This window comes from Thalassophryne amazonica, chromosome 18, assembly GCF_902500255.1.
Source record: "Thalassophryne amazonica chromosome 18, fThaAma1.1, whole genome shotgun sequence".
In the NCBI taxonomy this organism is placed as follows: Eukaryota; Metazoa; Chordata; class Actinopteri; order Batrachoidiformes; family Batrachoididae; genus Thalassophryne; species Thalassophryne amazonica.
In genome coordinates, this window is record NC_047120.1 from 56,785,145 (window position 1) to 56,811,272 (window position 26,128).

A 26,128-nucleotide genomic window follows, 5' to 3' on the forward strand; every position below is an offset into this window, starting at 1 on the left:
TTTCAGTGTAAAACATTGTTTTACTCTTAATATACGAGTGACTGAATACCTTATGGATGATTTCTACACCAGTAACATTCCTGCCACCTTCCCACATATTGTCCATATTGCTAGTTGATTCTGCCTCCTGACTTGTGTGCATGTCAACAAGGTACACGTTGGCGCATGCACCAATGGATAAATCCCATTTATATCCCATATTTGGAGTTCACTGAAAACATGCTGTTGCTTTTGTTCCTTTAGTGAGTAGAGGAGACCCTCAGCCCAGCCAACAAAAACTCAAAATAGGCCTCTGATGGATGAATTATTCATCTGGGTATAGTTGGTTTTCTTGTCTTGTTGCCCACCTTGGCTCCATGACAACAGTTAGACACAAGTGTCTGAGAGTGATATAGAGTCCATGCAGGTTTTAGCTCCATCCTGGTCACACCATCAGGTCCCACGTGTAGTTATACCAGCTTTATACCACAGTGCTAATGGTAGAAGATTCCTCCAACTTGCTCTGCCTGCTGGGCAATGACTTCAGATACTCCAGGTGTCTACGGGCATCCTCCTGATTAACCCGAACATAATAGACCAGGTAGGAGATAACCATGGTGAACCAGCCAAACATGACGACCAACAAGGCCACATCTGTAGTCCTTACCACACATAGATCTATGTCTGGTGTCAGCAGAAAAGCAAGTCCTTCAACACCTATTTCCTTTGGATCTGAAGTCTGGCACACAATGCCTGCCAGTGACGTTGGTTCCAGGTCCACATGGGGCATTGCCATTTGTAAGTTACAGTCACAGTGCCACAGATTGTTTGTCAGGTTGGTGTGACACCGCAAACCTTCGAAAGCTTCAGGGTTGAAGTTTACTAATTTGTTAGAAGAAAGGTCTAGGAACTTTAGCGAGGATCCCAAGCCTCTAAATGCCCCTGGTTCTAGTTGGCTTAACTCATTATGCGATAGATCCAGTTCAACCAAGTGGGGCAAACCTGCAAAAGCATTAGCTGGAACTGTTGTGAAAAGGTTGAAGTCCAGGTAGGCACGTCTTGTGTCATTTGGGATGTCCTGGGGGATTTCTGTTAGCTGCAGGTTGCTGCAGCGCACCGTTTTGCCATCGCCTTCGCTCTCAGAGCAGTAGCAACTCTTGGAGCAACTGGTGGCAGCATTGTGGAAGCAGAATGTCATTAATACCAGACTGTGCAGCAGCAAACACATGACCACCGAGTGGCGCAGGAGCCAGTCTGTCAACAGGGGCATTGTGGAATATGGGCATGTTCCAAGGAGGACCACCTGGGTTATGAAGGTGAAGGCCTTATCAACCTCCCCAGTACCTGCAGAGTCTGTGACACAAGAACAACAGACAGTGAGTTGAATGAGAAGAAAAAGTGTAAAAGAGCAACTAGTACATGGGCGAGACCCACTAGATTTGGCACATAACTGCCACTTGGGGTGGGTTGGGGGGGGGGGGGGGGTAGTTCATTCATTCATTCATTTTCTATTGCTTATCCAGGGCCAGGTGGTGGCAGCAGCCAGTGGTGCTGGCTGGTAAAAAATTTATCTTTATTACAGGTAACCAATAACCAATAACTTTTAGTATTGATTCGGAAGTGGCCACATCTACTAGGGGAGCTACGACCACTACCTTTGCACCCCCCCCCCCCCCCCCCGGACTAAACCAAACCAAACCAACTTTTTTAGGTTCCTTAGATGACCCCAACACACAATCAGGATGTTTCCAAAAATAAAAAACTGGCCTCAAGCCAGTTATCCAAGATGGCGTCCAAGATGGCCACCAAATAGGGTTTTTTTTTCACTAAAACACCAATGATTTCTGTCATTATTAAGTCTATTGTTTGTTCCTACTATGTATTTTAATGATAAGGGTCTATTGGTGGCCATTTTGGACGTCATTTTGAATCTTAAACCCATGAATGAATTTAGTTTAGGCACAAATGAGTTTGCTGTGACCTGCAATGGTCTTCCCATTGAATCTATGTGATATTTAAGTTGTTTATATTTTGTGTAGAGGTGTTTTAGTGGAAAAAAAAACAACAAAACAAACTATTTTGGAGGCCATCTTGGATAACTTGGATAACTGGCTTGAGGCCAGTTTTTATTTTTGGGAACATCCTGATTGTGTTTTGGGGTCATCTAAGGAACCTAAAACAGTTGGTTTGGTTTAGTCCTGGGGGGGGGGGGGGGGGGGGGTGCAAAGGTAGTGGTCGTAGCTCCCCTAGTAATCAGATTACACTGTTGGCTTCTGATAAACCAGTTTCACTTTCACTTATCGCTGTTGGGTAAATTCAAGGATCACAAACACATAAGGACGCATGAAAAATAAATTAATATAAAAAGTAAAACCCCAAACACTGTCATCATCTTTCAAAAGCAGTAAAACACAGTATTAGAAGTCACAGTTTATCTCGGTAGTAGATACACCATCATTTACAAACTAAAAAGGTGCTGCTTTTTTCACACGCTATGGCTAACCCTATGGCTTAAACAACTGAAATACGTTCATTAATGCATTGATTGGCAGAGTAAAATACACATAGTAAATATAAATTCTTACCTGTTAGTTTCAGTGGGATTCATCTGAATAAATAATCCACATAAAGCATCTTTTAAAAATCCAAAACAGTGTGTAAATGTGAAGAAAAGTCCCTCTGTACACATGGCTGCATCGTGAGAGCTCCTCTCCCACACCGAGTCTTGGCAATTAAATTACAGCCACAAAGAAATAAAATAAAATAATGTTCAAATTACTCCGTTCTGTTTTGTGTCGAGCGGACTCACTCACTGCAATGTCCAATGTGAACATGAACTACACTACCCACAATGCTCCCTGTGTCAACCCGCCAATCACGTTTTGCGCTTAATGATGACGTCATCATCAAGTGACAGGCAGCCAGTCTATTACAAACACGCAACAGATGGACTAAAATGTTTGATTTTAGGGTTTACAAACATTTTTGACCGTTAAACTTTGCTCACTTTACCAGGAAAAAAATGTTATCAGACTGAAAATGATCAGAACTCAATTTATCGGAAGATAATTGGTCCAATGATGGTTTTAAAACTTATCTGAAAAGCTAACCCACTAGCAAAAACATTAGCTTTAATAATTACCTGTTATCGGATTAGCTGAACTGTGCCCACCACTGGCAGCAGCAGACTAAGCAGCTCATCCCACACTTCCCTATTCCAGGTCAACTCCTGTAATTTTTCCCAAGGCATTCCCAAGCCAGCCGGGAAACATAACCCTTCCAGCATGTTCACGGTCTTCCCCGGGACCTCCTCCCAGTTGGCTATGCCTGCAAGACCTCCCTAGGAAAATGACCAGTGGGCATCCTCATCAGATGCCCGAACCGCCTCATCTGGCTCTTTTCGATGAGAAGAAGCAGCAGCTCTACTCTGAGTCCCTCCCGGATGGTTGAGCTTCTCACCCTGTAGAGGTAGTATAACTGATTTTACAACCTTTCAAATTGATCCTCTATCAACTAAAATTTTATGTTTATGAAATCACATTTCTGCATTTAAACATATGTAAATGAAAAATAGAATACTAAATAGCACTCTCATCACACACACACACACACACACACACACACACACACACACACACACACACACACACACACACACACACACACACACACACACACACACAAAATATTGAATCTAATATGGGCACAAAGATCTACGATGGCGGCTAAAACGATACCAAATGTATCATTCTAATGTTTTCCCAAGAAGATGCCATTTCAGTCTTAAATACTTTGCATACTGAGTGCTTGGAATTTTTATTTCAACAAAATTCAAATTAGAAAAATATGTTGACCTTTTCAACATCTGAGGAAATAAATATTTATACTCTGAAAATGTATGGAATAAAACAATTCTTCAATTCCAAATAAAGATTTTAGAGGGGGTTTTTTTCGTACTGAATACATGGCTAAACCTAAAGTTTTTGCCAACTCCTTACACTCTAAATTTGAATGCTTAGACTAAAACTTCAAATCCAAAACTTCTTGTAACAACAGCTAAAACACAATGTGACAATACCTTAAACACATTTTCTGCTTTGCACTTTGCTTGCAGTTCCTCCAGAAAGTTGCAGAACATTACACACAGTTTCCTACATTAATGAACTCAAAGATAAAATACCTTGTTATCACTGGGAAAACACTTTTAGTAAAGATGCAAAATACATCTGGCAATTGGAAAAAACGTTTGCACACATCTGAAAACACTCACACAGAAAACTCAATCAGCCTGGTCTTTGGCACTACAAATAGACCTCAGGTAAGACATTTTGTCAAATCTGCAATCATGGAGGCGATAAGACACAGAGAAAGAGGAAGAAGACAAGGAAGACAAAGAGAGATACGTGGACAAGGACAAGGACAAAGAAGAGCAAGAAGGAGAAACGTTTCAGATGAAATTCAAGCAACTTTGGTGGACCATGTGATCAACTACGGCCTCACAATGAGGGAAGTTAAACTCTAAAAAACGAACTTCTGTCTCAATGAGAAAAAAATTGATGTAACAGTTTGTATGGATTTTGTTTTAGTTATTTCACTTTAGTTATTTCATAATTCCACAAGACTTCTTTAGTTAAATTGAAATAACTTTAGTTAAGTTACAGTAAAATACCTTAAGAAAATCTATGCAAATTATTACATTACTTTTTTCTCGTTGAGACAGCGGTTCATTTTTTTTAAAGTGTGGACAAACGGTCCACCCAAATCTCAGCCACACAGCTCACAGTGGATAGTACTGTCAAGTGTAATATCATCCTGATGTTACTGTACCATGTATGTAAACTACAGTACTGTAAATACTTATTTTCATTGTTTTGTTTTGTGTTCTGAATGTGAACTGTACATTACTCTATCTTTGTTTAGGTATTTGTAAGAAATGTCTATTTCGTTGTAAATAAATAAATAAAAACAAGGAAATAACACTTTGGTTGTTAAATACTGTAACTTTCAGATCTTGTTTGAGAAAAAGTAAAAAAAAATTATATTGACTTTAGTGTTTTGTGTAAAACACATCAGTGTGTTGCTGATGATTCGAAAGTGTTTCAAAATGGCGCAAGAAGTTTATGTTTTCAACAGCATTTGTCTGTCTGTCTATCTGTTAACAGGATAACTCAAAAAGTTTTGAACGCATTTGAACCAAATTTGGTGGAATGATGGGAAATATGACCAGGATCAATCGATTAAAATTTGGTGATGATCTGGATTAAACTCTGGAATACAGCATAATGTATTAGTTTGCCCTTTTGTGAATCCACATCCTTCGATACTGATCTCTGGCGTGGTGGAGGAATGCGCTCTACCGAGTGCCCTTCTAGTTTTCCTTGTCTTGCTTGTGTGTAGAGTTTTGCACAGTGAGCCAAATTTTGCAAAATATGTGTAAGCAATTGACAAAAACTGTAATATAATGATTTGAATCATTTAAAACAGTTTTTGACGTTTATTTGCAAAAATAAATAAATAAATAAATAGTTTTTTTTTCAGAAATATGACATTTTGGTCAATGGGAAGGGGGGGGGGGGGGTTGGTTTGAAAGTTGTAAAATCAAGAAGTTACACAATACTGATTGTCTTCATGCAAAAATTAACTCCACAGATAGAAGGATTTTAGGGAAACAAAAATGTTTCCAATGCCTATGGAGTGGTAGTTGTGACCTCTCTTGGCCTATACACTAAATACAAAATATTATAATATTTATCTTACTTACAACACCTGTTTGACAATGTAAGTTTGGAATAATGTTACTTTTAGTTATTGCTCAAGTTGACAGAGTAAAAAGGTAATGGACTGCATTTATATAGCGCTTTTCCATCTGCATCAGACGCTCAAAGCGCTTTACAATAATGCCTCACATTCACCCCAATGTGAGGGTGCTGCCATACAAGGCGCTCACTACACACCGGGAGCAACTAGGGGATTAAAGACCTTGCCCAAGGGCCCTTAGTGATTTTCCAGTCAGGCTGGGATTTGAACTGAGGATCTTCTGGTCTCAAGCCCAACGATCATTTGTGCACGCTGTACGTGCTCACTGTATTTCCAAAAAAGTGGAAGAATAACATAACTGTTTTAACAAAATAACCAAGCTAAGACAACCATTTGGTGTCACTGTGTCTCTTCTATAATTGACATTCCTACGGTGCAGGTTGATTTTTGTACATAAAATAATATGTGGCTTTTAGATCAAACCATATCTTCACAGTGAGGTCTTTTCTGTTGCCAATTGTCTGCTGTGCCATCCCAGTGTGTTTCCAGCCATTTTTGGCTCAGATGTGCAGATAACACAACGATTAAAGACTCTAACCCAGACAAAAAAAATGATCTGAGCCCACGCTGGGCCATATCCAGCCCACATGCGTAGGTCTGCGCCAGATCTGGGCCAGATCATGTTTGCTTTCTGGGTCGTGTGTCATTTAAACTGCACAACCGGACAAAGTCGACTAAATCAACCTGACTAAAACAACAGCCTGTCAGGGTAAGGGGGTGCTGCCTTGGATGTTACACCCTATCTCAGGAATGCCTGTTTATTTGGTGTCGTTTTGGGGGTCCTTGGACCCAGTTGTTTGTGTCAATGCCAATACCTTTGCAGGAGACAAAGATCTCAGAGTCTCTTTGGCCCGGGTGCTTCCTGTCTTACTGTCTGATTGTAAGACCTGGATGCTAACCAGTGACCTAACGAACGAAGTCCCTTCAGAGGATCCTTGGGTATTCCCGGAATGACTGCGTAACTACTTAGGGAGACTCAGGTGAGAAGCTTCTCTTGTATTGTGATCATCAGCTGTGACATGTGATGTGTTTCTCTGGGTGTGATCCAGTTCACAGGTGCCTGAGTGTTGAGGACCCCATTGGCTGGAGAAGGACATGCCCACGTTTCACCTGTCCATGCCTGATAAATGACTACTTTCCAGAGTGGGGATGGACCGGTTGTCTGCCTGGGTGGTTGCCATCCAGCACCAGACATGGTTCAGTAGTGTAGACACAGCAGCCGGTGGCAACAGCACGTTGCCCAACTTGACCTGACCTGACCCGACCTGCATCTCATTAACCAAAAAGGGCAACAAACAGAGTCTAGTCTCACATAACCTTGAGGGCCACACATTTCTAGTCGATCCAAGTGAACTTTTTTCCCAAAAAGTGATCAGAAAAGCTTGTTTTGACCTTTGACTCAATGAAATAACCCTCATTGCGTCTTTGACCTCTGTGGCAAGAAAGTGCATTTTGGACTTAAACTACTAAGCGACCCCAAGATTTTATTTGCTCCAGTCAGTGCAACCCCCTGGGAATAATGGTGCCCTAGGCGAGGATTTATCCCCCCCACACACTTGTTTTGTTTTTTAAACACATTTTGAACCCATGTGTGAGCGTGAGCATGTACAGTATGATTATTATTGTAAGTCAAAATGCTGATTGGGTTGATAATGTTGTGACACAACCAGCATTAATAAAGTTTGTGACATGTTCCCCTGAAGAAAGGAAAGAAAGTGATACTGTGTGTCACCACAAGAGGTCGCACATCTGCCATTATGAAGGCTATTTAAAAAAAAAAATCATGTCGTCGGTGCCCCCCTTGGCATTTTGACTCCTAGGCAGCTGCCTAATTCGCCTATGCAATGAACCGCCCTTGGCTCCAATGAAATATTTTGCTTGAAAATGATTGGAAATTACTGGTTTGACATTTGACCCTGAATGAATTTACCCCTTGTTACAATTCGGAAATAAGTCAGCAAAATTGTTTGTTTGAATAGGAACAGTTAAATATCTATCTTTCAGCACATTGTGATGTACTTCAGCTTTTTTTTTTCTTTTTTTATTTGGGAATGTGTTTTATTTTTTAATTTGGGGAATAATTTGAAACCAAAATCAAGGCTCTACATTACAACCAGTCAAAAATAAATACATTAATTAATTAATAAAAAAAAAATCTGCTTGCGAGCCAGCAGATTGTGCATCATCAGAACAATTTCTTTGGTTATAATTTTTTTTTTAATGCATTCAATTACTTGAAACTTTTAAGTCTACCTGAACATTCCTCATTAAAAACCGATCTGGGCGACGTCCTATCATGTTACTAATCCTCTCTTTAAGTCGGCATAGCATCCGTGTTGGCTACACAATCCCTTTAGGGCAGACGCAACAAACACTGCCGCAGCAGATGGAACATGCAGGCAGCGCTGAGCCTGTGTGGTACTCTTGAAATGCAAAGGAACCAAAGTTCCCCAAGACTTCTTCAAAATAACAGGAGACTGGGCAAGATCCACTTACCGAGATTAAAAAAAGAAAATGATCTCTAAGTAGCTCTTAGTATCACATGACGCTGGGAGGTATACACGACACAGTGCATTGGCAGTGGTGTGTGTGTGTGTGTGTGCAGGAGGGAGGCAGATGATTTGTCTACTGTATGAGACGCAGCTAATAACGCTCATTGTGTTGCATTGCTTCCTGAGCTTCCTAACTGACAAGCCCCATAATGAGCCATTGAAGGAGATGGATTCTGGTGCCATTAAGTCCTGACCGCTGCACGCTGCCACTCCCTCAGAGATGATTATCAATACTTCCTCATAAACACCAGGCAAGACTGCTGCAGACTGTGAGGAGGAAAAAAAAAACAACTTTCTTATAGTCTGCAGCAAGGAAGAACATCTTGACAGATGCACCTCACACCCAAAACAACAACAACAACAAGGACAAAAATGTCTCTGTAACTGATTGGGGAGTGCTATGCACCGGTAAAGCCTGTATTTTTTCCCCATCACATGACATGCCTGCCTGGTGTTTTGCTGAGGGCTAATGAGGGAGTCGAAGCAGGAGATCGGTGACAGAAGAGCAGAGAGCATGCAGGGAAAGAGGGAAATTGGACAGAGAGCTGATCGAAAGAATCAAATCAAACGGGGTAAAATTCAAATAACAGCAATAATGACATATGAAAGAAGGTGAGAATTTACATTTGTTGAAGGCAGCAGATTAAAGCACTGGTCTCAAACTGCAGACCCGGGGGCTTTATAAAGCCCAGTAGGATTTGGAATTTATTGAGAGAAGAAGACAAACATTGCAGTTTGTTGCACGTTTGCTGCAAGCCTAATAACACCCCTCATCCGTAGGTTTTGATGTGGAAAAGGGAGGGGTAGGTTAAGTGGACTGCATTAATATCGAGCGTTCATGCTCAAAGCACTTTACAGTGATGCCTTATATTCACCCATTTACACACCGATGTAAGCATGCTGCCACGATCTTTCCCTTGTCTGGACACCAGAAGCAACTTTGGAATGAAGGACCTTAACCAAGGGTCTTAGTCTGATGGGGATTTGAACTGAGGATTCTCTGGTCCACAAACATCACCTCCCCTTCTGCTACTTTCAGACATCTCGATCATTTTTACGCTGGCTTCAACCGAACAGTCACTTTTTATTTTTGTCATGAAAATTCAGCAAGCTATGTCTTCTATAATACATTCTAATTCTAAGGTAGAACTCTACTAGTGTACAGTATCAATCAATCAATCAATCAGTTTTTTTATATAGCGCCAAATCACAACAAACAGTTGCCCCAAGGCGCTTTATATTGTAAGGCAAGGCCATACAATAATTATGTAAAACCCCAACGGTCAAAATAACAAACGGTCAGTATAACAAAAGTATATCTAAATATCTAAAAAAAAAGAGAGAAGTACGGTAGAGCCACTTAGGTGCCTGGTCTTGAGAACCAGGGATGGTAGGTTGAAAAGCTTTTTTATCCCATGTGAACTCTCCCTACCCACCCAAGCAGCTCAAGAAAATGGACATCATGTATATAAGTAATATTTACACAATGGGGGTAGTAAACAACATATACAAGAAATATAGTTACTACATAATATTACAGGAGTTAGCTTCTAAAACCTAAATATTCATACAGAAGAAGATTGCAGTATATGTATACTACCTAGTCTGTAAAATTAAATTATAGCTAGTAGGCTAAGCTATAAATATAGTTATTTTATTACAGAAACAGAATCTATGATGTAGTATGTTTTAGGTATCTATCTAAAGTTCACCCTGCTAGCTTATAGGAAGAGAAAATCCATATGTTTAAACTGAACAACCACTAAAAATCTACACCATGTAAAATAAAAGTGTAAATCACGAAAGTAAGCTAACTATAGCTAGATGAGCTACCGTTAATTTAGCTATTAATTAGTCAACCGTAACTTGCTAGCCAAAAAGGTTAAACAAAGCTGGTAACTAGCGTATAAAGTACAACAGTGTAGTTTAACCCTACAATAACGGTATTAACAAATACATATAACAACAAATGTAAGCAAAAGCGTGCATTAATGTAGCTTTCCAAGCAGAACAGAACCGACTATATTGTCAGCAATGCTAAACGGTGCTGCCGGTGTTGAGCTTTATCTGACATCAGCAAAATGATATATGGATCACAAAAATGAGAACAAAGGCTAATTTAGTCCTCTGGTTCCATCAGCAGCTGCTTTTTGTTCCTTCCCAAAGTCCTATGGGCTGTCTATACCACCATACGCATAAATGTTTTTTCCTCCATGACACACACACACACACACACACACACACACACACACACACACACACACACACACACACACACACACACACACACACACACACACACACACACACACACACACACACACCCATCTAACTCAAAATGTAATGGAGAACTTTTGAAAAAACATTTATGGGTAAATGGTCTTTGGAAGAGGGAAGAGAATTCATTTTTACTGGTGACTGGGATCTGCCTCAAAGCTGTTTTTATGTCTGCGTACAGTCGATGTGGAGGAACTGTTTGTGGTCCTATGTGTCTGTGTTTGAGCAATATAAATTAAAGAGTAGTGATCTGATTTTTACCAGACTTGGTGGGCTGATTGAGGGTGAACCAGGGACTAAATTATTTTATTTTTAGGACAATCTGTCAGTTAGGATCATAGGCCAGTATTCAAATTTGGGCCCAAGGCTCAATTACAGTGCATCCAGAAAGTATTCACAGCACTTCCGTTTTTCCACATTTTGTTATGTTACAGCCTTATTCCAAAATGGATGAGATTCATTTTCCCCCCACAAAATTCTACACACAATACCCCATAATGACAATGTGAATAATGTTTTTTGAGATTTTTTGCTAAATCTTGTTTGGAGGAAACCAGACACCATCCCTACAATGAAGCCTGGTGGTGGCAGCATCATGCTGTGGGGATGTTTTTCAATGGCAGGAACTGGGAGACTAGTCAGGATTGATAGAAAGATGAATGCAGCAAAGTACAGAGACATCCTGGATGAAAACCTGCTCCAGATTGCTCTTGACCTCAGACTGGGTCGATGGTTAATCTTTCAGCAGGACAATGACCCTAAGCACACAGCCAAGAATGGCCTCAGGACAACTCTGAATGTCCTTGAGTGGCCCAGCCAGAGCCCAGACCTGAATCTGACTGAACATCTCCGGAGAGATCTGAAAATGACCCCATCCAACCAGATGGAGCTTGAGAGGTGCTGCAAACAGGAATGGACAAAACTGCCCAAAGATAGGTGCACCAAGCTTGTGGCATCATATTCAAGAAGACTTGAGGCTGTAATTGCTGTCAAAGGTGCATCAGCAAAGTATTGAACAAAGGGTGTGAATACTTACGATGTACACGTGATTTTTTTTTTAAATAAATTTGCAAAAAAATTCCAAAAAACTTTCATGTTGTCATTACGGGGTGTTGTGAATAGAATTGTGAGGGGAAAAAAATGAATTTTGTTGTGTGTTGGGGGGTTTGGCTGGACATTTTGGTGTTCTTTTCTTTTCTTTGCTCTCCAGGTGGTATGCAAACTGGTTTTTGTCTGTGGAGAAGGTGCTGGCAGAAGAGTCCTTCACCCTCATCAGCATGATTTGCAGCACCTGTGGATGATGCTCACGTGCAGACTTAAAGACTTTCAGCTGCAGCAGATAATGAGATGGCGTTCTGCATTTAAGCCATGAGTGATTCAAGCAGAATTGCCGGGAACTCGACCTTGTGACGTTCGTTTGTGAGACACTGAGGACCGCGCCTGGGTTTGACACATCGTGCCTGTGAAGGAGGACGGGTGAGGGACACATGCTGTCAGCACACATCAGAAGTGATTGATTGTCTGAATAAGTGTTAATAGTAATTTGGTATTTTGTTACGCAGTAGATTTGAACATTGATGAGAATTGTGCAGCTCGCTTCTCACGGCCGTGGCGTGCGGACTGATGATCCTCCACCTGTTGTGAGAAGCTGCTCATTTACATAAAGCTTAAATTCAGACCTGAATGTGTTGCTGATAGTGTGTGCCTTTGAAGGATATTAGTTGTAGCTGTTGACTTACCTCACCTCTTCTATCCTTCACAGAGTCAGTTTGTCGTGTCCACCTGGGGGGTGTTTGGCGGTGAATGTGAGTCCAGAAGCGCCGGGCTTCGATCCCTTTGGGCGCTGGAGAGCGCGCCGTCCTTCACTCCGCCAGACAAACCCTATTTTATGTTGTACACCGAGTATTGCACAAGAGGGGAAAATAAAATTGTTTTGTTTTTTGGAACCGCTTTCTGGTTATTTAGCGCTGGGTTCAGTCAGACGCAGGTCCGCTCCTCAACCCGTGTCGGCACATAACAGAATTTACTCCATTTTGGAATAAGGCTGTATGTGGAAAAAGTGAAGCACTGTGAATACTTTCTGGACACACAATCAGACACTTTTAGAGCTACTCCAAACAGATATTTGAAGATTGCTATTAAACACTGAAATGAAGTCATACGTCATCTTTCTATTGGCCACACGATATTTTACCTTGGGTGACCTTGGAAAGTCAAACTCAAGGTCATAATAGTTGAACTCAAATTGCTTAGAGTCGACATGGGTGACACATGGTGTGTGTTAGTCAAGCATCAAGTCTCTGGCTGATCTGGGTGTCAGGGGCTGAGAGGGGTTGCAAACCATTCCTTCTGACACCCAAAGTGTGGTAAAAAAAAATATATGGGAAAGATCTTGCCAGATGTGGTGATCCACATCTGTTTCAAAATTGTTCTTTTTATCTCTCTTCTTTTTTAGCATTGTGCTGTAAATTTTCCTTTCGTCTCTCATGTCAGTGCTATTCTCGTTGTGCTGTCTGAATTGTCCCACGATTTTCCACTATGCTGCAGCTTAGTGTTGGCAGTAAAATTGGTGCACATCGGTTTGAATGTTGGGGGGGGGGGGGGGGGGGGGATTGACTGCTTTTCTCCATAAATTGGAATTGTCCTTCCTATTTTGAATATTCCAGTATTTTATTCCAGAGGGGTTTTTTCCCCCCACATTTTTAGCAGGCTGCTGTTGATTATAACAAAAAGAGATGTACCTTTATAAACCTAACAGACAACTTATTTATCAATTTTTTATTTTTCTTTCTTTATTTATTACAGATTATTATACAGATAAACACATTAAGCGATGGGCTCCAGCCATCCAAGATCTTTAACTGGAATAAGAAAACTCAAAAAAAAATGAATGAATGAACACTTTCAGAGGGAAGACAGACTCAGATCACTTAGTTAAAACTTATACAGGTTAATGAGGCAAATATGTAAATTAGTTGTAATTGTATTCCTTTATGGAATTTGGCAAACTGTATTTCCAGATCAGCTCCAATTATACCAAAGAAAAAGCTTTATTTTCTTTTTTTAAACTTGTGCTCTCTTCCCTCATAACAAATATAACCCTTTTAAAAACCACATGGCCTATAAATCAGGAGAGACTTTGAGGTGATGTCTGTTTCTGTGATAAATAACTCTCCTGTTTTTAATTTACACCATAAATACAACACATACAGCCAAAGGTCAGTTCCTCACTTCATAAATTCCACGCTGTCAGTGCTGTGCTGGAAGGTCATTTGCAGTCATTTTAGAAGGAGCAGTAATTTAGACAGGAACCCAAACTCCACAAATTGACGAAGGGCACACATTTAATGTTGGTGATGTTTAAAAATCTGATTTCTGTGGCACCTTCATGACTGCTGAGAGAATTGGGTGAACGGTTTGTCAAAGTGGGTGTGGATGACTAGAGGGAGAGGAAAACAGCATTTTATCCTCTTGGTTTTGACCAACCCACAGCCAATCTTGATTGTCCTCTTTTTTTTTTCTTTTTTTTTTGTCCGAAAGGGACACAGGCACATTTCCATAAAGTGAACATTAAAATTCGGTCTGATGTGCTTTTTATCTTTAATTTCTATTCATTGCACGTGTTTTATCGATGCAGACAGTACCATATGCTTACAATCTACCCGTAAGCAACAACTATGTGGAGGAAAATAAAGTGGAGATTAAAAAAGGCGCCTCATGGGATCCGATACCCGTGTTAACTTTGTCTTTCATCCTGTTTATTCATGGGTATACGGTCGCACCGTCCTGCGCTTCTTTCAGCAGCACATCACATTTAGATAATTAATTTGGAATTTAAAGATCAGAGACTATAAAGACGCAAAGTGCGCGCTATAATCGGCACTTACGTTTTTTGTCGCGTTTTCCTTCCTTTTCCTGTCGTGCGCGCCTCTTCTCTTAAAGCAGATCCCCAAAGCTGATCAGCATCTCGGTTGATGTCCACCGGTTTCCTCTCGCAGTTGGTTAAAACTTGCGCGTAATAAACGAGCCGCTCCGGATGCGAGCGCGGCGCGCGCTGGAAACGCTTCTGCAGCGCAGAGCGCGCTCAGCGGCGCACACTTTTTTGTTTCCATGCGACCAGAAAAACCAGGCAACGTTGCTGGAACGAGTGAGAATTGGCAAGCGCGCAGTATCGATGGCGGCGTCTCCGGGGAGCGACCGAGATTAGCGGAGTAGAGAAGTTCAAACGGCACAAGGCGCCGCGCGCAAAACGGTTTTTTTCTTTCTCTCTTTTTTACGCGCAGACTGGCTGCGCACAGAGAACAGCGCAATCTCTAACACGCAGGTTAGATGGGAATGCATGAGGTGCGATGAGGAGTTCCCCCCTCCGCACGCGCACATGCACACGCTCAATGTTCTAATTTACATGGCAGAACATTTTCGTCATGTTGATCTGAAGCTTGTAATGTTTCACAGCGCTGCACATTTTCCCCCTCCCTCTCCCGTTTTCATCTCTTTTCCTGCCAGCATGTCTGCTGCCAGATGATAAGAAAACCAGTCAAACATATTTCAAAAGCAGACGTGCACGAGCGCATGAGCAGTGGCACGACAAAGCCGCCCTAAAGTGATGGATTATAGGATTCAATAAAGTTACTCCACCCAAAACCCACCTGCTTTAAAATGTCACTCTTCTTTCTTTCTTTCTTTCTTTCTTTCTTTCTTTCTTTCTTTCTTTCTTTCTTTCTTTCTTTCTTTCCAATGCTGTGTCCTATGTGACCCTGTGACTCACGTATAAATGACCAGTTCCTTCCATATATCATTCATATCAATAGCGGTTCGATAAAGAGCTGTGAAGGCGATGACCCTTTAAAATGCACGTGCTTTCTGAGGCAGCTGCAGTTCAACCTGCCAAAAACAATGATGGTGAACTTCTACACTGCCATCACTGAGACCATCATCTCCTCCTCCATCACCGTCTGGTATGCTGCTGCCACCACTAAGGACTGCAGCGTATCACCATGCAGCAGAACTGCAATCCTCTCAGTCTGGATACAAACTTTTTGTCATCCTCCCATCTGGCAGATGCCTGAGGTCCAGTTTGTCAGTTTTTCCTCATCAGATTTTTGCACATTATCCCCATAGACATGTACAAGTGAGGTTTGTTTTCTGCTGTTTGTGGCACAACTGCAAGTTAACAGAAACCCATCGAGCAGACGGAGAGCCTCTGATGACAATCTCACGTGCTCAAACAAAGATTGTGTAACTATCAGGATTGCTCCACTAGTTTGCATGTGAATGTTACTGGATAACTCTGTTGCTTTCTCGGCGTAAAGCACTTGGTTACCATATCAATGGAGCGAGGGGGAGGGCTGCTCCTCAAGGAGCCAAAGTGGATCAAAGTGTGAATGAAAGCTGCTTTAGGAGCAGCACAGAACACTCCAAAACACAGTTGAAGTAGAAGTTTGTGATGTAACCTTTGTGTAATAGCAGACAGAAATTGCTTTGAGATGAGACAAACAAAACGCATAGACCATTTTGTATATATTGTTCAAAATGTGTATTTGTTTGAATCGTTTGAACCTTTTTGTTGTACAGTCTTTCACACAAGACCTCAAATTACCTTTATAAAGTGTCAAAACAGTTGTTTATTATAGTTTGCTGTATGTTTTGAATAAATGTGTGTGAAAAATTATTTTCCGCTTTACTTTTCCTTTCTTATTTCTAATTGTAAACCTTTATTGCACTTATAAAACACAACAAAAGCATATATATTATGAAAGCACAGGTTGTCCTAAAAAAAGAGACATAAAACTTGATTGTGGGATGCAGGGAGAGCTGTTAACAGCAGTAATAAAAGATTTATACCAGGCGAGTGAACTGTCCAAAAAATGCCCTCGGACCCCAGAGGGTTAACCTAACTGCTTTTCAAAATGGCTGATGCACAAAATGTCCTTGTATTTGGTAAAGTACAAGGTCCCAGTGAGATTAGATTTGAAGGTTCTGCTACTAGTCTATAAAATTGTTCACGGACTGGCACCTCCCTACCTAGCTGACCTAATTAAACCTTATGTACCGGCTTTGCATTCTCAGGGTGCAGGATTACTTTGTGTCCCTAGGGTGAAGAAGAAGTATGCAGGTCATAGAGCTTTCTCTTATTGTGTCCCTGTTCCGTGGAATGATCTCCCTGCATCAATAAAACAGTCAGATTCTGTGGAGGCTTTCAAGTCCAGACTTAAGACACACTTATTTTCCATTTCGTATGGCTAGCATACTGGCATAGTATAGTTCTACGCTTTTCACTCTTTTAATTAATTTTATTAGGAAACAGAGCATGCCGTGGGCCTCAACTTTACCTAAATTCTGGGTCTTTTAGTGAAGCTCAGGGCTAGTGGCCGGCGATCACCTTAGTATTTCCTGTTTTTCTTGTTGTTTAATGCTGACAAATTATACTGTATTTCTTGTCTTTCTGATACTTGATTCTGTTTTTTTTTCTCTCTGTTTAAGGTGCAGCTCCATCTAGAGATGGGTGTGGAAATTGTGCTGGAGACCCTCCTGTCCTGTGCACCAAAAGCTTTTCCTGTATATTCGTTTTGAGAATTGTTCTGTAATTTATGTCTGTAGCATGGCCCAAGCAGAGGGTCACCCCTTTGAGTCTGGTCTGCTTGAGGTTTCTTCCTCAGAGGGAGTTTTTCCTTACCACTGTTGCTCTGGGGGTTGGTAAGGATAGACCTTACTTGTGTGAAGTACCTTGAGGCAACTCTGTTGTGATTTGCCGCTATATAAATGAAAATAAATTGAAAATTGAAAATTAAAACTATCTTATCTTTTTACAACTGTCTAATTGATAAAACATCTGGTCTTTCTATAGATGTCAGCATGATGGAACACTCTGTTTTATTGCGTGACATTACACTACATACGAGGGCTGTCCGTAAAGTATAGGTCCTTTTTATTTTTTTCAAAAACTATATGGATTTCATTCATATGTTTTTACGTCAGACATGCTTGCACCCTCGTGCGCATGCGTGAGTTTTTCCACGCCTGTCGGTGACGTCATTCGCCTGTGAGCACTCCTTGTGGGAGGAGTCGTCCAGCCCCTCATCGGAATTCCTTTGTCTGAGAAGTTGCTGAGAGACTGGCGCTTTGTTTGATCAAAATTTTTTCTAAACCTGTGAGACACATCGAAGTGGACATGGTTCGAAAAATTAAGCTGGTTTTCAGTGAAAATTTTAACAGCTGATGAGAGATTTTGAGGTGATTCTGTCGCTTTAAGGACTTTTCACGGTGCGAGACGTCGCGCAGCGCTCCCAGGCGCCGTCATCAGCCTGTTTCAAGCTTAAAACCTCCACATTTCAGGCTCTATTGATCCAGGACGTCGTGAGAGAACAGAGAAGTTTCAGAAGAAGTCGGTTTCAGCATTTTATCCGGATATTCCACTGTTAAAGGAGATTTTTTTAATGAAAGACGTGCGGACGGGTCCGCGCGTCGGGACGCAGCCGACACGGCGCGGCGGCACAGGAAAAACACCTCCGTGTTGATAACCATTTGTAAAATCCAGGCGGCTTTTGATGGCTTTCAGTGGAGTGAGTATATGAGAAATTGTTTATCAGCTGGAGATGTTCCAACTTGTCCTCAAGGCTTCCAACAGAGGTGTTTTTCCTGTGGCGGAGCGTCGCGGCGGCTGCGAGCCGACGCTGCAATCCGCCTGCACGTCTTTCATTAAAAAAATCTCCTTTAACAGTGGAATATCCGGATAAAATGCTGAAACCGACTTCTTCTGAAACTTCTCTGTTCTCTCATGACGTCCTGGATCAATAAAGCCTGAAATGTGGAGGTTTTAAGCTTGAAACAGGCTGATGACGCCGCCTGAGAGCGCTGCGCGACGTCTCGCACCGTGAAAAGTCCTTAAAGCGACAGAATCACCTCAAAATCTCTCATCAGCTGTTAAAATTTTCACTGAAGACCAGCTTAATTTTTCAAACCATGTCCACTTCGATGTGTCTCACAGGTTTAGAAAAAATTTTGATCAAACAAAGTGCCAGTCTCTCAGCAACTTCTCAGACAAAGGAATTCCGACGAGGGGCTGGACGACTCCTCCCACAAGGAGTGCTCACAGGCGAATGACGTCACCGACAGGCGTGGAAAAACTCACGCATGCGCACGAGGGTTCAAGCATGTCTGACGTAAAAACATATGAATGAAATCCATATAGTTTTAGAAAAAAATAAAAAGGACCTATACTTTACGGACAGCCCTCGTACATAAACACACACTATAAGATTTTTACATAACAACCATGAACGCACTGCGAACAGACAACGGCCCATTTTCACTGATTCAAGCCAGGTTAAGGACTGCCCATATGGGGGTGGCTTAGGCTGAAGGAACAAAAGGTAGTGAAGGAGAAAAATCTAGGTTCTTGTCCCAGGTGTTTGCATGTGACCTGGTGAAAAGATCCCAGCGCTGAGATGATTCACTGTATCAGTGTAACAACTCTTTAAAACACAACATCTAAACTATGAAGTCCGTTTCCTGTCCAGTTCTTTGAAGATCACTCGCCGTGATAAAAGAACCTAACAGTTATTCTTGATATCTGTCACATCATATTGGGGTTGGGTTTCTGCCCTGCCGATGTTCTCCCACGCTTTCACTGTAGCTGTATTCATTTCCTTGTTCTTCTTGGGTCATTTTGCTTTCAGCAAAATGTTGCTGGATAGAGGTGTTTGGCGATGCTATCTTTGCAAGAGAATGAAGAGCCAAGGCACTGGAGTCCTGGTGCTCCCAGTTTTACTGTATGGTTGTGAGAATTGGAGGCTAACCAGGAACCTAAGGTGAAGGCTAGATAGATAATAATAATAATAATGACTTGGATTTATAGAGAGCTTTTTAAGACACCCAAAGCACTTTGCATTATTCATTCATTCACACATTGGTGGTGGTAAACTCCTGGTGTAGCCACAGCTACCCTGGGGCAAAGTGACAGAAGCATGGCTGCCATTCTGGTGGCTCCATCCTCAGCATCCTTCTCTCTGTATACCCTGGGTCCCTCCTGTATACCCTGGTTGCCATTTTGCACCTACGGATTTTGACTAGATGGGAGCCCGATTCGAACCGCCAGCCCTTTGGTCATAAGACGGCTCACTTTCCCAACTGACTTATTGCTGCCCCAGATGATGTCTTTGGTACAAGGTCTCTTTAGAGGGTCCCTGGGTATCACTGGAATGGCGTTCTGTCAAACAAGGGGAGGCGTATCACTTTTTTTTGGTGGAAGAACATCAGCTATGACATTTTGCTCCTATGGCACATTCCTCTGGGCATCATCCTGCACACTGTTCCTGCAGTGTTGAGGACCTCAGTGGCTGGAGAACGTCAAGGGGATGCCCACGTTTCAGCTGACTGTGGCAGATAGCTGTTACCTTCAAGAGGTGGGGATGCTTGGATGTCTGCCTGGGAAGTAAATATCCTTAAAGTCTTCACTTTTAGATTGTGCTTTTAACTCAGACACACTGTGGCCATCATCATAAAAGAAACCACCAATGCCTTAACATTTATGGGTGTTTATGGGGAAAAGTGATTCATTTGTTGGGATTGTGGAATGCGTCACGGTGACATTTCTGTTGCCCTTTAACATAGAGTAATTGATTATTCTTAGTCTTTCATTGTGTCTCTTTGACATGTTCACAATGACACCCGGGGAGGAGTGTTCACCTAAAAGGTCATGTTATGGCCCACTAAGGACACTGTCGGAAATGTGATAGCCAAAAAATGACTAAAAGATTTGAGTGGGTGCATGAATGGAGTCTCATAAATGTTCATTAGAAACAGCACATCGAAAGTCAAAGACCCACAGTGACCTTATTCAAAAGTTTAGCTTTGCAGTTTGTTTGTTGTTCATTCAGCTGCTCCCGGTTTTTTTTTTTTTTTTTGATCGGGGTCGCCACAGCGGATACAGCCAGATCCGCATTGCTATTTGGCACAAGTTTTACGCCGAATGTCCTTCCTAACGTAACTCCAGTAACTACATTTATTTATATATAATGAACAAATGTATTAGTATATGTGCTCACATATTAGCAGGTAGCATTAGCATATGTTGTCACATGTCCATTTATTATTAACTGTTAACTGATAGCAGATAGCATGGATTGCCGTTAGCATCAGCTGCAGTAAGCATCAACTACTAATCATTAATATCACCTGCAAGTAATATGACCACATCTCCTGACTGCTAATGTGTGACTGCACATGCTAATGCTAGTTGGAGTTTTTTTAATATGGCCCTACAGCAGTCAAGATGACATGTCAAGATTATGATAAAACGATATATTCCACATCAGGAAATCCAGTAATTCTTGGTGAACTATAATCTCTTTAGTGTGATCTCAGTATTAATTACAATTGGAATGAATGATGCCACTAGATGTCGCAGTAGTTGCTCTTTTCATGGCCAAACCAAAGCTTCTCTCCTTGGCCACTCTTTTCCAATCCTCCCTCATCCGTCATCCCTCCTCTGCGTTGAGAAGAAGGAACACCAGTTAGAGCCCCTTAAACAGGTCGAATGGCTCAATATCTGAATTTTGTTTTTGGAGGAATTTCTCAAAATTAGGTGCTGTTCACCATCTTGACACATTTGAAAAAACAGCTAGTAGAGAGTACTGGGTACTGGTATGTCTATCAGCATAGGAAAGGGCAAGCGTTATAGAGGGCAGGATTCACACGCACTAACCGTGCAAGCACAACCAGACTGAAAATAGGGCACAGATGCTCATATAACAAAACACACAGTGGGAATGTTGCTTCAGTCTGCATAAATCTCCATTATACCACTAAATCCTTACATGAAAAAACTGTTTTGGCTGCTGTATTCATGTGGAAAATCTCATTTATAGTGCCATGACAAAATTGTGCTGAAAATGACAATAATAAAAAGAGTCATTTTATAATTTTAGGTTTGTGTTACTCACTACAGTTTCCTCACCACTGCATTTTCGAAAGTGGACTTGCAGCTGACTCCAGGAAATGCATGTGCATTAATAAATGAACAGGGAGCCCGGTGGTCCAGAGAATATGGAGGCCGATGGCTCACTAAACTTTAGATGGTGACTATATTTGGATATCAAGTACTAAGTCCTCCTGTTTCATACTGCCCACTAGTACCAGATAAGAGAGACTGTCCGTTAGTGCCTGCATGAAAAGGTTATTCAGGAATGTTTAACAAACTATATTTTTTTTATACACAGTAAATCAACAGTGTTAAATAATACTGGCAGTGTTAATTACCACTGTCAGTGTAAGTTTTACACTTTACTGTGATTTTACTGTGTAGCAACATGCATGCATGCATTCATACAAAAAAACAAAAAACCCGGAAGGTTTTCTACTGGTGGCATTGTCATTTTAAAAAATGTGTTATTAAATGTGGCAGAAGAAACCGTCTGACTGTCATGCTGATTTTGCATCTGTATTACGGTGCATCCAGAAAGCTGGAAAGTATTCACAGCGCTTCACTTACTCCACATTTTGTTACCTTACAGCCTTATTCCAAAATGGATGAAATTCATGTCTTTCCTCAAAAATCTACACACAATACCCATAATAACGATAGGAAAAAAATGTGAGACTTTTGTAAATTTATTATTAAAAAAAAAATAATAATAATAAAAAACTAAGAAATCACGTGCACGTAAGTATTTACAGCCTTTTCCAAGAAACTCAAAACTGAGCTCAGGTGCATCCTGTTTCCACTGATCATCCTTGAGGTGATTCTACAGCTTAATTGAAGGCCACCTGGGGTAAATTCAGTTGGTTGGACATAATTTGGAAAGACACGGCTGTTTATATATAAGGTTCCACATTTGACAGTGCATGTCACAGCACAAACCAAGCGTGCAGTCAAAGGAATTGTCTGTAGACCTCTGAGATAGGATTGTCTCGAGGTACAAATTTGGGGAAGGGTACAGAAACATTTCTGCTGCTTTGAAGGTCCCAGTGGCCTCCATCATCCGTAAATGGAAGAAGTTTGGCTCTACCAGGACTCTTAGTCAGGGAGGTGACCAAGAACCCGATGGTCCGTCTGTCAGAGCTCCAGTATCCCTCTGTGGAGAGAGGAGAACCTTCCAGAAGGACAGCCATCTCTGCAGCAATCCACCAATCAGGCCTGTACGGTAGAGTGGACAGACAGAAGCCACTCCTTAGTAAAAGGCACATGGCAGCCCACCTGGAGTTTGTCAAAAGGCACCTGAAGGACTCTCAAACCATGAGGAACAAAATTCTCTGGTCTGATGAGACAAAAAATGAATTCTTTGGTGTGAATGTCAGGCATCATGTTTGCAGGAAACCAGGCTCCATCCACACAGTGAAGCATGGTGGTGGCAGCATTGTGCTGTGGGGATGATTTTCAGAAACTGGGAGACAAGTCAGGATTGAGGGAAAGATGAATGCAGCAATGTACAGAGACATCCTGGATGAAAACCTGCTCCAGAGCGCTCTTGACCTCAGACTGGGTGATGGTTCATCTTTCAGCAGGACAGTGATCCTAAACACACAGCCAAGATATCAAAGGAGTGGCTTCAGGACAACTCTGTGAATGTCCATGAGTGGCCCAGCCAGAGCCCAGACCTGAATCTGATTGAACATCTCATTTTCATTTCATTTTAATTTATTTATATAGCGTCAATTACAACAAAGCTTGCCTCAAAGAGCTTCACACAAGTAAGGTCTAAACTTACCAACCCCTAGAGCAAACACACAGCACATTCTCTGGAGAGATCTGAAAATGTCTGTGCACCGACGCTCCCCATCCAACCTGATGGAACTTGAGAGGTGCTGCAAAGAGGAATGGACAAAACTGCCCAAAGATAGGTGGACCAAGCTTGTGACATAATTTTTAAGAATACTTGAGGTGTACTGCTGTCAAAGGGTGCATCAACAAAATATTGAGCAAAGGGTGTGAATAATTGTGTACATGTGGATTTCTTAGTTTTTTATTTTTAATAAATTTGCAAAAATTAATAAAAAAAAACATTTTTCACGTCATTATGGGGTGTTGTGAGTAGAATTTGGAGGGAAAAATGAATTTACTCCATTTTGGAATAGGCTGTAACATAAACAAATATGGAAACAGTGAAGTGCTGTGAATACTTTCTGGATGCACTGAAGGTTTCTGCTTGCAGTTTTGGTGAATAAACAGTGAGTGCGCTCTTGAATGAGATTTTTTTTTCTTTCCGAGTGCAGCTGTGGTGTAAGCTTGCACATGCAGCTGTTTGCGCTTGGTGGGTGTAAAGGTACATACTGTACACTCCCGATATGTCTGATGGGCTGCAGCGCGCAAGACCTATTATTATCATGCCAAGGTCAGATGAGTGGGAAGCACAGAAGAGCATGGAACAGAAGCAGTGGAAGTCTAAGCAGGTTATTGCATTTCCCATTGCCACCTAACCGCCCCAGCAGAAATCTAAAGACTGATTGTTTCTCCTTTGCTGTTTTTCCATCATTTCATTTATGCTGCCTATAATATGAGTTTTTAATGTTTTATTACACACTACTGCGTGCCTGTGGGATCCACGGACTCTAGATTGGGACTGTTTATAACATAGGCAGCGAGTTGTAATGGTGTGTGAGTCCAGAAGTTTTTTAGAACAGACCTCAACAATTTTAGAAGGAGGAACTCAATCCTTTTATTTACCGTTAATTAGGGATTTTTTAAATGTTATCATCTTAATGTACCGTTTATAAAATGTTAGGTTCTTGTTATCATATACACACTATGATAATAATATAATAATAATAATAATAATAATAAATATAATAATAATTATTATTATTTATTATTATTATTATTATTATTATTATTAGTATTATTATTTAGTTTTGTTTATTTTTGCTTCTATTTTGTCATTAGATTTTTTAAATGGACCACAATGGAAATAAGTGTTTTCACTTTCTTGTGTCATCCATGTATTTTTAACATATTTACAATTATACTGTATTATGTACTTACATTTAACTTACTAAATAAAATCACTTACTGCACTCATGCTTTTAATATAAAGATGACTTAGCTTCCCCTGCTGGAATGGTGTGTGGAGTCCATAATGTAGTTAGCAACATCCACTGTTGAGTGTTGTTAGCTAATATCCGTAGCTTCTCCAAAAATATTGGTCCTATCAATGGTCCATTTTGGCGTTGTCATCCTTGACTCAAAATACATAAGCATATCAAACGACAAATGTCAGTTCTCCACAGTTTCTCTGTGACTGAGTTACACACACGCACTGTCTTTTCCACAGTCTGCACAGGTGCTTCTAATTTTAGAAAGGCAGAAAAAGAGACAGAAAACATCAGCCAGACTACAGTTTTCAGCCATGGTACTGGCAACATTTAACTTAACTCACTCGTGGTAACGGCAACATGAGACTTAACTAAACTGACTAAACAAATTCAGCTACAAAAACACAACAAAAACAACACTATTAACTAACATGAACTACAATAACAACATTTAAAAACCCCAAAACCCTGAACTACCCTGATGCATTGCAGCACAACGTCCATTGTTTACTGGTTAGCTAAAATTGCAAATTTCACCAAAAATATTAGTCCTATCAACTTTCTGTTTTCACAGAGTTCATCCTTGACCAAAAATACATAAGCATACCAAACGGCAAATGTCAGCTCTACCCAGTTTTTTGCGTGATCAAAGCCATACACACGCACACACACGTGCACACAGAGGTCACTTGGCTATTATAATACAGATTATCTAAAAAGATTTGGGCTCCTTTGTACCAAATGTAATCTGTTCTCAAAATGGGGGTAAAATGCCTGCACCATGATCTAACATTTGTCTGTCTGTCTGCCTGCCTCTCTACTCTTCCCAGGTTTTCTTTACAATTTACACCAAACTGAGTAGGTACAGTAGTATTCAGAATAATAGTAGTGCTATGTGACTAAAAAGATTAATCCAGGTTTTGAGTATATTTCTTATTGTTACATGGGAAACAAGGTACCAGTAGATTCAGTAGATTCTCACAAATCCATCAAGACCAAGCATTCATGATATGCACACTCTTAAGGCTATGAATTGGGCTATTAGTAAAAAAAAAGTAGAAAAGGGGGTGTTCACAATAATACTGTAGTAGCATCTGCTGTTCAACCGCTACAAACTCAAAACTGTAATGTTCAAACTGCTTTTTTAGCAATCCTGTGAATCACTAAACTAGTATTAGTTTGTATAACCACAGTTTTTCATGATTTCTTCACATCTGCGAGGCATTCATTTTGTTGGTTTGGAACCAAGATTTTGCTGGTTTATTAGTGTGCTGTGGGTCATTGTCTTGTTGAAACACCCATTTCAAGGGCATGTCCGCTTCAAGCATAAGGCAACATGCCTCTTCAAGTATTTTGACATATCCAAACTGATCTCATGATACCTGGTATGCGATATATAGGCCCAACACCAGAGTAGGAGAAACATGCCCATATTTTGATGCTTGCACCACCATGCTTCACTGTCTTCACTGCTC

General features: G+C 41.0%; 1 protein-coding gene and 1 pseudogene across 4 annotated transcripts; one reads left to right on the forward strand and one right to left on the reverse strand.

The window, feature by feature from the left end:
- Positions 1 to 14,936, reverse strand: lrrc3ca (leucine rich repeat containing 3Ca). Of its 4 annotated transcripts, XM_034193972.1 has the most exons (3): positions 14,513 to 14,936; positions 3,122 to 3,439; positions 1 to 1,332 (listed from the first exon to the last, which is right to left on the reverse strand). In XM_034193972.1, exon 3 carries the CDS (start codon positions 1,247 to 1,249, stop codon positions 461 to 463), a length of 789 nt encoding a protein of 262 aa, XP_034049863.1. In that variant the 5' UTR covers positions 1,250 to 1,332; positions 3,122 to 3,439; positions 14,513 to 14,936; the 3' UTR covers positions 1 to 460. The 4 variants fall into 4 exon arrangements, with proteins under 4 accessions (XP_034049863.1, XP_034049865.1, XP_034049862.1 ...); XM_034193974.1 differs by lacking the exon at positions 3,122 to 3,439 and having other exon boundaries at positions 14,525 to 14,936; XM_034193971.1 differs by lacking the exon at positions 3,122 to 3,439.
- The window catches only part of LOC117530612, a 27,261-nt pseudogene continuing 9,950 nt past the window's right edge, over positions 8,818 to 26,128 (forward strand).